Source organism: Mobula hypostoma, chromosome 11 (genome assembly GCF_963921235.1).
Source record: "Mobula hypostoma chromosome 11, sMobHyp1.1, whole genome shotgun sequence".
NCBI lineage: Eukaryota > Metazoa > Chordata > Chondrichthyes > Myliobatiformes > Myliobatidae > Mobula > Mobula hypostoma.
The window spans coordinates 17,429,634-17,442,336 of NC_086107.1; the positions used below are offsets into that span (position 1 = coordinate 17,429,634).

Here is a 12,703-nt window from a genome sequence, read left to right on the forward strand (position 1 = left end):
AGAGTTAAGTAACTAGTTTGACTATTTTAAAAAATGCTGCGTTCACCAGCATTTTTTATGTGTGTTGCTTTAAATTCCAGCATCTGCAGATTTCTTCGTGTTTGAGCTTGGCAATTTCATTGCTTGTGATATCTCAGCAGTCAGTAAGCACAAACAAGTTTGCAGAAACAGCAGTGAAACAGATCAACATGGGATCCATTTCAGTGACAGAGCAACTGCGAGTCCTCTGGTGTCCATGCTGTACTTAGAGTGACCCTCTGGGGCAAGGCAAGTCTAGATGAGGGCAGACACAAGAGATTGCAGATGCTGGAATCTGGAACAACAAAAAAAAACGTACTGAAGAATAATAAATCAGTCATGATGGAATGGCGGAGCAGACTTGATGGGCTGAATGGCCTAATTCTGCTCCTCTGCCTTACGGAGCTCAGCAAGTGGCGGCTGTGGGAGGAAAGACATTGTCAGGTCAAAACCCTGCATCAGGACTCTGAGTGGTGGCAGATGGATTTAACAATCACTTTGTCTGAAAGATTCTTCTGCAACATTGAATGATTCCCTCAGTACTGAACCAAAGTGCCAAAGTGGGTTTTGTGCACATGTTTCTACAACAGTATCTTCAACAGGAACTGAGAGACATGAATATCAATAGCAGAGCTAGTCTGACACCAGTATTAAACTGGTTATCCAGAGTGGGTAACTAACTCACCTCGACACTGAACTGATTTCACAACCTATAGACTCACTTTCAAGGACTCTACAACTCATGTTTTTGATATTGTCTATTTACTATTTATTCATTATTATTATTTGTTTTTTCTTTGTATTTGCACAGTTTACCTTGGTTATATTTCTTTGTTGTACAGTGAATGCCTACAAGAAAACATATCTCAGTGTTGTTGTGACATATATGTGTTTTGATAATAAATTTACTTTGAACTTTGAAAATAAGTGCAGGTGTAACTTTACTTCAGACTTCCTTTGGATCAAAGATTGCTTTCCTTGACTCCAATGTGGATAATGAAGTCAAATGTTAGATTAGATTATGAGGACACGCAGTCCTCTTTTATTGTCATTTAGTAATGCATGCATTAAGAAATGATACAATGTTCCTCCAGAATGATATCACAGAAACACAAGACAAACCAAGACTGAAAAACTGACAAAAACCACATAATTATAACATATAGTTACAACAGTGCAAAGCAATACCGTAATTTGATAAAGAACAGACCATGGACATGGTTTAAAAAAAAGTCTCAAAGTCTCTCGAAAGTCCCATCATTTCGTGCAGATGGTAGAAGGAAGAACAACTCTCCCTGCCATGAGCTTCAAGCGCCGCAAACTTGCCGATGCAGCATCCTGGAAGCACCCGACCACAACCGACTCTTGAGTCCGTCCGAAAACTTTGAGCCTCCGACCAGCCCTCCGACACCAAGCACCATCTCTGCCGAGTGCTTCGACCCAGCCCCGGCAACAGGCAATAGGCAAAGCTGAGGATTTGGGGCCTTCCCCTCTGGAGATTCTCAATTGCACAGTAGCAACGGCAGCAAAGCAGGCATTTCAGAAGTTTCTCCAGGTGTTCCTCCATGCTTCTCACGTCTGTCTCCATCAAATCAGGATTGTGCATGGTACCTACCTACAAATACGATATCATTTCGGAGCGGCCACGCGCACTGCGTTGCGCCGCCATCTTCTCCTCCCCTCCCCTTAAAAATGTTAAGCTCACAGATTTCTGTTTCCGGTTTAAGATGACCCTGGTGAAGCATAGCCTGTAGCTTCACTTTCAGGGATAAGCTTTTGAACTAGCTATACAACCTGGCATTTTTGCAACGTGAACTGAAGCTTCGAAGGTACAGGATGGTTGTGATGTGGCGTGTATGAGTCAAATCGTGGTGGTGGGGCCTGGACCCGAGAGCAGGAAATGAGCCAATGTTTGGCCATTGCTGGAGCGGACTTGGAGGCAATTTGAAGTGGCAGAACCGAGGTGAGGTGAGCCAAGGCGAGACAGAGTAGCGGCAGCGGGGCCCAGGCCCGAGTGCAAAGAACAAGCCGATGTTTGACCGATTTAAGTGCCAGGTCAGATTGGAAAGGTCGGTATGGGCAGAATCGAGGCAGCGGGCTCCGGGCCGCCAGCGTATCGAAGTGGCAGGACCCAGATCTGAGAGTGAGGAATGGCCCGCTATTTGGGCAATTTAAGTGTAGGGCCAGATTGAAAAAGTCAGGGTGTTGAGGCTGGAGGAGACGGACGGACGGGTGTTCAGCTCAATGATCACATGGTTTACTCATCTCTGCACTGAACTGAGGCTTCTGGATCACTGTGACTACTTGAAATAATGTTAAAATAACCTTTCTGTTAATAACCGAGATCTGATCTGGTCAAGATGGCACCAGCATACAATGCTCTCCCGGTTGACGTCTTCCAGCTAGCAAACGGAAATAGCTTTTTTTAACTTCTTGTGTCCCTGTTTTTCATCTTAAATGTGTTCCTGGAACTGTTGGAGCCTGCGGTTTACAGATTGGAGATTATTTGAGTGATCCAGCGCTTTGCTGGCTCCAAGAAGATTCCCGGAAGTGAGTGTGTACTCAAGACGAGATACAAACCAATGTTCCATTTCATTTTGCAGTTTAAAGCATCCATTAATTGCTGATTAAAGTGTGATACATCGAGATGATGCAGAAGGCGAGCGAGAATTTCAGCGTTGACTGCCTGCCTTTTGACCACTGCCAGAGGAGGCATCTGTGAGTGGCCTACTGCTGTGGCAGGCGGGTAGGCCTCTGCACTCGTGTGGTGTCCTTCTCTTTCAATGAATGTTGGTGATGTCGCAGGATTGTATCATGGTTCTGCGTTTATGGACTGTGGACTTTTTCAGACTTACGGTTTTTATATACTGTGTTTTTTATCACCCATTCCTTTGTGATTTTGTTGTGTGAGGGGAGGGGGTTTGGGGGTTGTTGTTCTGTTAGTTTCTTGTGATCGAATGGCAGAGCAACCTCAATGGATCGAATGGCCTAATTCTGCTCCCATGTCTTAGGGTCTTATCAGGCCGTGTTTATTCCTCTCCAGTGACGTGTGTGACCGGTTGATTTCCTTCACCATTTTATGTGTGTTGCACAAGGCTGATTCCCTTTTGAACTTAGGAGAACACACACAAACACAACGGTAACGAAAACCAATTTCCCCCAGGATCAGTAAAGTATGACTATGACTAAAATGCTGGAGGAACTCAGTAGGCCAGGCAGCATCTGTGGGGAAAAAAGTGCAGTTGACATTTCAGGCCTACTGAGTTCCTCCAGCACTTTATGTGTGTTGCTCGGATTGCCAGCATCTGCAGAGTTTCTCTTGTTTGGTTTTTGTTCAGGTTAGGGGAAGTGTTTTTTCACACTACAAGCAACAGTGGAAGTGCTGCAGATTTTGCTGCATTAGTAAATGTGCCTTGCAATCCATGCTAGCTCAGGCTGCATGCACTCCATGCAGCTTACTGCCTGAGTTGCAAATAGTCCTGATTACCATGCATTGGCTGTTAGACACTCAGGTGCACAGAATCAAGCCAGGATTACGTCAGCTCTATGGCACTCATTGTTGCCAGGAGGCAAATGCACAAGTGGAAGGCTTAACTTCACTATTGGCATCAAGCTTGGATTTATGCTCTAGAGTCCTGATAGTTTGATAACTACAGGTGAGTTTCTTTATTAATATATCTCCAAATGGCTATTCTTGAGCTGTACTTGCATGATTTCACAGATAGAAATTTCAGCTGAATTGCATTGAATGAAAATTAGTATTTTTTTCACACTTTGTGTTCTGCTGGAATAATTATCCATTTCATGCATTGTGCAATAATTTACTGCAGCAAATGAACAGTTAATTATGTGTAAAATGTGGTGTATTGGTTCATTCTGTGTAGTCGCGTAATATAGATTGTGTCAGTTGTGCTGTGTGGATCCTTACAATGCATGTCACCAGTGCTGGAGTTGTGTGAGAGAGGGTGAAGAAGAAAATAGTGTGGTTAGTGTAAAGGATGAATTAGCTTCTGTGGAATGATGGCGTGTGTTACTTTCTTTATCATTTATTCATACTTATGTAAAGAACATCATCGAATTCATGCAGCTTTTGGTTGCTGCAAACTCTGGTAGATCTTGGACAGCATGTTTCATAGTGAATTTCCTTGAGAAGCTTACAGCATATAAAGCTAACACACCTAGCAACCACATAAAGAATTTTACAAATTTGTTTTGTTTGCTATTGTGCTCTCGTAGAGCATGTTTCATGACTCCTAAATCCATTTGAGAATGTAAGGTAATTTATATCCTATTGAGTAAAACACATGCACAAAATGCTGGAGGAAAAGAGTAAACAGTCGACGTTTCGGGCTGAGACCCTTCATCAGAACCCTTTCAGGATTTTGTGTGTGTTGCTTGGATTTCCAACATCTGCAGATTTTCTCTTGTTAGTGATTGGTCTTTTATTGACTGCTTCAAATAGGTACTGCCCTCTTAGCTCAGCAAGTTCAATAGGTTTACCTATTTACGTGAGTGTTGGCATGAAAGTGGTTGATCAAAGGACCCACTTGGGCTGGCAAAGAACCAGGTTAAATCCTCTAATTTCTTAAGTGAGCTGAATGTAACCTGGGTGGCAATGTAAATACTGTAATTGGGTTAGGAAGAAAAGTTCAAATTTTTTGTCATAGGTGTATGTACATAAGATATAAATGCAATGAAAATTAGTTTTGCAGCAGCGACACAGTGCGATAGAAACTTTTAATTACTTCATTGCAGTTTCTGTAACAGTTCTGTTTGACCAGTCAGGGTTGATAGTCCAGAGCTGAACCCCCAAACTAGGTGGACCAGTCTGTTAGTCCTGACGAAGGGTCTCGGCCTGAAACGTCGACTGCGCCTCTTCCTATAGATGCTGCCTGGCCTGCTGCGTTCACCAGCAACTTTGATGTATGTTGCTTGAATTTCCAGCATCTGCAGAATTCCTGTTGTTTGGACCAGTCTTAGTCTGGTCTCTACTCTTTGACCTGTTTGGTATGGGTGACCCCATTAAGAGCCTGGAAAGACGCTATCATGACCCTATCAAAGCACTGACTCTAGCCAACATAGCTCTTTGGGTTACTGAGGCACACAAGCCTCCAAACCACGACAAGGTTGTGGTCCTCTTGGAGGATGGCAAACAATTATATGTAACTTAGCTTGATAAAATAAACATAATGGAACTAGTCTTCCCCTCTGCCATCAGATTAACTCATGTACACTATTTCATTATTTCTTTTTCCTTTCTCTTTTTTGCTGTGTATGAAATTAATTTTATATATTTCTTATTGTAATTTATAGATTTTTATTATAATTCATTGTAATGTACTGCTGCCACAAAACAGCTAATTTCATGACATATGCCAATGATATTAAAACTGTTTCTGATTCTGTTGGTGTCTGTTGCGGTCGTCTGGTGCTACCAGTGTGGACTCCTCTATATAAATTGGGAAACTGCTTCATGGAGCATCCTCACACCGTCTATCACAAAAGGTGGGATTTCCTGGTGGCCACCTACTTCAATTCAACTTCTGTTGGTCCATGGCCTTTTCTACTGCAATAATGAGACTACTCTCTGTGGAGGAGCTACACATCTTATTCGATATGGGAGCCTCCAACTTTGATGTATGCACATCAAAGCAAAGTAAATTTATTATCAGTGTGCATGTATGTCATCATGTACACCCCTGAGATTCATTTTCAAGTCAATAACCGTAATAGAATCAATGAAAGACAGACAACCAGTGTGTGAAAGATAACAAACTGTATAATACAAAAAGAAAAAAATGAAATAATTAATAATAAATAAGCAATAAATATTGAGAACATGACATGAAGAGTCCTTGAATATGAGTCCATAGATTATGGGAACAGTTCAGTGATGGGGCAAGTGAAGTTGAGTAAAGTTATCCCCTCTGGTTTAAGTAATTTCTCCCCTGTCTCCTTCTCTCTTTTTCCATTCCCCATTCTGTCTCTGCTCTTACCCCTCCCTTCTCAGCTCCCTCTCTTCCTCCTTCTGTTTTTTTTATTGGTCCACTATTCTCTCCTATCAAGATTCCTTCTTCAGCTGTTTACATTTTCCATCTATCACCTCTCAGCTTCTTACATCATTACCCCCCCCCCTCACCTGGCTTCACCTATCACCTTTACTCCTTCCCCTCTCCCAACCTTCTTATTCTGAATTCTTTTCTTTCCAGTCCAAGTAAAAGATTGAACATTGATTGTTTATTCATTTCCATAGATGTTACCTGACCTGCTGAGTTCCTCCAGTATTTTGTGTGTGTTGCTTTAGATTTCCAGCATCTGCAGAATCTCTTGTATTTATAATGGAACTAGTGCAAGGTGAGGTAGGGAGAAAAGAGATATAGTCTGAGGTTGTGTTAGAGTTTTTTCCAGATTGGTTCAATAACCTGAAAGCAGTGGGGAAGAAGCTGTTGTTGAGTCTTCATGCTGATGGCAGCATTGAGAAGAGGGTATCGCCCAGATGGTTAGGATCGCTGATGATGGATGTCACCTTCCTGTGACATTGCCTCTTGTTGACCTCGATAGTGTGGAGTGCTGCTCCCGTCATTGAACTGACCAAGCCCACTACTCTCTGTAGCCTCTTGCATTTCTGTCCGTTGAAGTTTCTAAACCAGGCAGCCAGTCAAAATGGTCTCTGCTGTACATCTGTAGAAATTTATCAGTCTTTGATCACATGCCAAATCAACTTACATTTCTAAGTAAATAAAGATGCTGGCACACCTTCTTCACAATAGTATCTTTATGCTGGGTGCAGAAAGAAACAATAACCTACTTTCTTGTGATCACACTCTTGACTCCCATAATAACTCTAAAGAAAATCACTCAGCACATATCTGTGGTCTTTTGATGGCATTGTTCAATTGTGTTGCATGTCTCTAGCTCCTTCTGGGATCATGTAATTGAGTTATACAGCACAGAAACTTGTCCTTTGGCCCACTGTGTCCATATTGAAATTTAATCACAGGAAGACCTGCTGGAAGTCCGAAGCAGCACACACAAAATGCTGGAGGAACTTAGCAGGCCTGGGAGCATCTATGGAAAAGAGTTAGCAGTCGATGCTTTGGGTCAAGACTCTTCATCAGGAATGGAAAGGAAAGGGAGAAGTCAGAAATGCTGCCTGGCTATGTACCTAATATGTTTATCGCTCAGTTATAATAGATCTTTCTTTGAAAGGTGCAACAGTCCATGTTTGCATAGTCCCTGTAGCATGCCACGCCATCCTGTCTCCAATGGGACACTGAGATTACATCATTTACCCAAGCTGGGGACAATGAGTGAGGAGGGGGATAAAGTTAGTTATGACACTGTGGTTTTTGTGTCCGAGGATAAAGATGAAAGCTTCACTCTTGTCAACATCTGGTTGGAGGATGTTGCAGTTCATTGAATTTTAGCAAAATTGTCAATAGCTGTCACTGCAGACTTTGCCCTTGGACATTTGAGTGAAATCTAACATCTGGCAAAGATTTTGCATTAATCTGTAGTTGCAACTCTGGGTTGAGCGTAATTTGGCTCCACATTCCATCATCTGCAGAGTCACATGTCCCTGTTTTTGCTTTAATCTGCAAATTTCCAGCAGTTTACAATGTGTACTATAATGGAGCAATGGAAGGATGTTGAATGATAAATCTTTCAGATTTAGTCAGATGATCTCAAGGTGGGTGCCCTCAGCCCGAAATTCAAGCCTTGCATTTGCTAGAGTGTCGCAGTTTTTATAAAGGGGATCAGACAAGTGGCCCTTCATTCTGCTGTGTAACGATTGGCAACTTTTTGGCAACTGCAAACACTCAGATGGGTGTGGAAATCCCAAAGTTGCTGCAGGGGTCCCTGCTCCTCTGGAAGGTGTGATTTTTCACAGATCTCTCCAGCATCATCTTCTGCTATCACTGATCTCACGAGCTTCAGGTGTATAGAAGTGATAAAATAATTTGAAATGTTAGTTACATGAACTGCAAATGTGTTTTCATTGGTGTAATTATAATGATTCATAATTTCTATTTCACTATCTGTTTGTCCTTATATTTTTGTAGATTAGAATTCAAATAATAAATAAAAATAGTAATTAGAATATGGTACTGATAACGCCAAGGTTGCAGGTTCGATCCCCGTGTGGATCACTGCTTTCGGACGTCACTGTAGCATCATGGTTAGCATGACTATTACAACACCAGCACTCTGAGTTTGATTCCTTTCAGTGTATGGAAGGGGTTTGTACATTCTTCCCATGACTGCAAACAAGAGAAAATCTGCAGATGCTGGAAATCCGAGCAACATACACAAAATGCTGGAGGAACTCAGTAGGTTAGGCAGCATTTATGGAAACGAGTACAGCTGACGTTTCAGGTTGAAACCCCTCAGCAGGGCTAGAGAAAAAAAGTTGGAGGAAAAAAGCTTCTCCTCAGCTTGAAGAGCCCTCAAGGGAAGGCTCAAATTAAGGGTTTCGGCCCAAAATGTCAACTGTACTCTTTTTCCATAGAAGCTGCCAGGTCTGCTGAGTTCCTCCAGCATTCTGTGTGTGTTGCTGTCCATGATTATGTGGGTTTCTTCCAGGTCCTCTTGTTTCCTCCCACACTCCAAAGACGTACAGGTTAATGTACAGGTACAGGTCACATGGGTGTAATTGGGGCATGTGGGTCTGCTACCATGCAGTATCTCTAACTAAAAAGAAGTACCCATTACATTAAATACAAATTCTAATTTTTGCTTCTTATGTTCTAATCTTATTGCAGTGCAAAATGTTAAATTTGTTAATTTAAAAACTTACTATTCTTTGTTGGCAAGAAGAACTATTTTGTGTGATTGACTTCTCAACCAGTGATGATGTCACAGCTGTTAGATGCCAATCATTCCTTTGAGTTATCACCTGAGAGGATTAGACAGGAGGAAATGGGAACTCCCCGCCACAGAGATAATGGAACCTTTCTGGGCTGCTTTGTCTGTGGTTAGCGGCAAGTGCCTTCACTTTGACACTGACCACAAAACATAGACCATGATCCAGACAAGCTTTTCAGGATTGTATGAGGGAATTCTTCATTGTGTCCTCTTGCAGATGGTACTTTTTAAGATGTGACTCTGTCTAGTTGCATGGCAAAATATACTGTTCCTGATTGTGGGACTGTATTATACGTAAATTGGTACTGTATCGACATATATCTACCTCATAGCAGTGACAGCACTTCCAAAGCAATTAATTGGCTTTGAAGTGTTGTGAAATATTCTGATTATATGCAAGATGCCATCAAAGCAAGTTCTTTCTTTTAAAAATATAATGTTGCTAAGCATTAATTCTTTATGCTTTCTTAACATCACTTCCTATTTGATAAACACAAGAGATTCTGCAAATGCTGGAAATCCACAGCAATACGTAACAAATGCTGGAGGTACTCAGCAGGTCAGGCAGCATCAGTGGAAAGAAGAGTGGGCCATAGGATAAGTGGAAGGAGGAGGGGAACCAGGGGAAGGTGATAGGCAGAAGAGGAGAAAAGAAGTAAAAGGGAAGCCAGAATGGGGAATAGAAAAAAATACACATAGTTCTGTATTATTTTTGCCTCGTCAGTCTTCTCAGAGGCAAAGTACATAATTCTTTTCAACAGCCTCACCTTTTCCTTGATGTGATTTTACATAGGATTAATTCTAAGAAGCCTTGTCAGGCAACAAAAAAATTTATTGTGTGATGTGCAAATTCATAAAATTATGATAGTGCAAAATATTTCCCTCTAAAGAGCAAATACTTTGTTCTTTCTGTAGATCGCTAAGTGTATCAGAGGCATTTGTCAGTCTATGATATTAAAACTGAGAAAATCATGATGGTGAAACATGTACAGAATGGGCAACACATTGAAATGCATTTAACGGCAAATAATTGGGCAAATTAAAGCCTGATTCATTTCAAACATTGATTACAGAAGGCTAGCTGGTGTCAGTCCACACCCCACAGTAAATAATTCATCCACAGACATCTTCCTGTCTTCAGAACTGGAGTGGAAACAGCCATTCTTGGCCACAAGGGACTGCTGAAGAAGATCGCCCTGTTACCTGATTCGAAAGGATTTGTATTTGTAATACAGTGGGATAAAGTAGCCTGCATACTTTTACTATGTATTAGTGAACTTGTCAATCAAATTGAAATAACAACTACTTCAAGCATTCCAACCTAGAAGCTGACATTAATTATGAAACCTTGCCCTGATAGAACTCAGATGCTGTTGGTTTTGTTTTGAACATGCTGTTCAAAATTCAAAGAAAATTTATTCTCAAAGTACATTTGTTCATTTATTGCAATACGGCGCAGTATAGGCCCTTCCAGACATTCGAGCCACGCCGCCTGGTAACTCCTGATTTAACCCAAGCCTAATCACGGGACAATTTACAATGACCAATTAATCTACTAACCGGTATGTCTGTGGACTGTAGGAGGAAATGGTGCACCCAGAGAAAACCCACGCATATGATGGGGTTGATGATGTCAGAATTGAATTCTGAGAGCTGTAATTGTGTCATACTAGCCACTATGCTACAGTGATGCCTATGTATATATTACTTTTTGTATATAACCTTATAGTACCCTGAGCTTCATTTTTTGCAGGCATTCACAATAAATACAAAATACAAGGAACAAAGTAGACTCAATGAAAAACTGCACACAACAAAGACAAAGAGCCAATGTGCAAAAGACAACAAGCTGCACATACAAAAAGAAAAACATAATAAATATAGAAAATAAGCAATAAATATTGAGAACATTAATTGAAGAGTCCTTGAAAGTGAGTCCATAGGTATGGGATCAAAGTTGGGGCAAGTTAAGTGAGGTTGTCCCCACTGGTTCAAGAGCCTGATGGTTGAGGGGCAATGACTGTTCCTGAACCTGGTGGTGTGGGACCTGAGTCTCTCATACCTCCTTCCTGGTGGCAGCAGGAAGAAGAGACCATGGCCTGGATGGTGTATGCTGCCTTCCTGCGACAGCACTCCTTGTAGATGTGCTGAATAGTTGGGGGGGGCAGTGCTTTACACGTGGTGGACTGGGCTTTATCCAGTACTTCTTGTAGACCTTTCCATTCAAGGGTTTCCATACCAGGCCTTGACGCAACCAGTCGGTGTACTCTCCATCATCATCTTGTAGAAGATTGTCAGAAGTTTTAGATGTCATACTGACTCTTGGCAAACTTCGAAGAAAGTAGATGTATTGCCGTGCCTTCTTTGTAATGGCATTTATCTGCTGGGCCCAGGACAGATCTTCTGAATTGATCACGCCGAGGTACTTAATATTGCTGACCCTCTCCACCTCTGATACCCTGATGAAGATTGGCTCATGGACCTCTGGTTTCCTCCTCCTGTAGTCAATAATCAGCTGTTTGGTTTTGCGGCTATTGAGTGAGAGTTTGCTGTTGCAGGACCACTCAGCCCAATTTTCAGTCTCCTTTCTAATAAACAGGAAAAAAAAACAGGCAATGTTTCAGGCTGGGAACCTTCAACAGGACTGGAAAGGAAGGGGGAAGAAGCCAGAAGAAGAATTTGGGGGGGGGGGGCGGGGGCAATGAGAAGATGTACAAGCTAGAAGCTAGAAATACAAACTGGAAGTATTACCTTCTAACTTGTACTCCTTCCTCTCCCCTCACTTTCTTCTTCTGGCTTTTCTCCCTTCCTCTCCATCCTGATGAAGGGTCTCGGTCTGAAACATCAACTGCTTATTCCTTTCCATGGATGCTACTCGACCTGCTGAGTTCCTCCAGTATTTTATAAGGTCGTATCTCCTTTTGGCAAAATTAGAATTTCCTTCTATTTGTTCATCTTCAACACTTAGTCGTATTCCTTCTGTTTTTTTTTTAGCAGTGGTGACTGCAATTATACATTCTTATATTTACAAGCTAGAGTCTTTGCTAGACCTGTCGGAGAAGTGAGTTGGAGAAATGACAAGAAAAGTCAGCAGTCTCCAATGATTTTTTTTTTCTCTCACCCCCATTTTTGGTTGATCAGTTGGTCATTTGAACGCAGCTGAAGAAAACATCTGAATTGTCCTTGCAAGTTAACATCTCATTTGAAGTAGAGCGAATAACCTCTTATCTATTGCTCAGTGAAACAGAATTTAAATTACTCTTTCTCTTTGTGTCCATCTTTCTCTAGATTGAAAATATTGATGTGTGCCTGAGTTTCTTGGCTGCCAAAGGAGTGAATATACAGGGTCTTTCAGCAGAAGGTAAGAAACACAATGTGGTCTCAAGCCACATTGTGGTTGTTAAGCAGAAATGTTGTTAATTGATCTCCAGTATTGGACAACTTTATCACTTCAAATCTTTCTTTACAATTCACTTTATGGTGTGTACAGTGTAGGCAGGAGGACTATTAGTTAGTTTAGCTTTCTTCCATAACCATATTTTAAACAACACTGCAAGCTAACTATCCAAAGTGCTAAGATACTTTTTGAAATTCGACTACATTCAAGAACATAAGAACATCTGTATAATTGTCTAAACCTCCCAACTGCCACATTATCAACGCTTGCTGGGAACAGTAAAACCAGTTGAGCCCACTGAAACCTGCATATTTCAGTGTCAGTGAGTTCATGATGTTTGGAGCTGGTTCCTCATCTTCTCTATAGAATCATCTGGCAACAGATGGTTATTTGGAGAAGAGGAAAACTCCAAGATTGATGGTG

At 41.5% G+C, this 12,703-nt stretch overlaps 1 protein-coding gene across 12 annotated transcripts in view; it reads left to right on the forward strand.

Annotated features, from left to right (window-relative positions):
• nav2a (neuron navigator 2a) overlaps positions 1–12,703 on the forward strand; it is a 1,052,051-nt gene that overhangs the window by 686,271 nt on the left and 353,077 nt on the right. For all 12 annotated transcript variants that reach the window (XM_063061719.1, XM_063061711.1, XM_063061712.1 and 9 more), the window contains exon 4: positions 12,172–12,244. In XM_063061719.1, the coding sequence (XP_062917789.1) occupies positions 12,172–12,244 (73 nt within the window). The remainder of the gene's footprint in view (positions 1–12,171; positions 12,245–12,703) is intronic.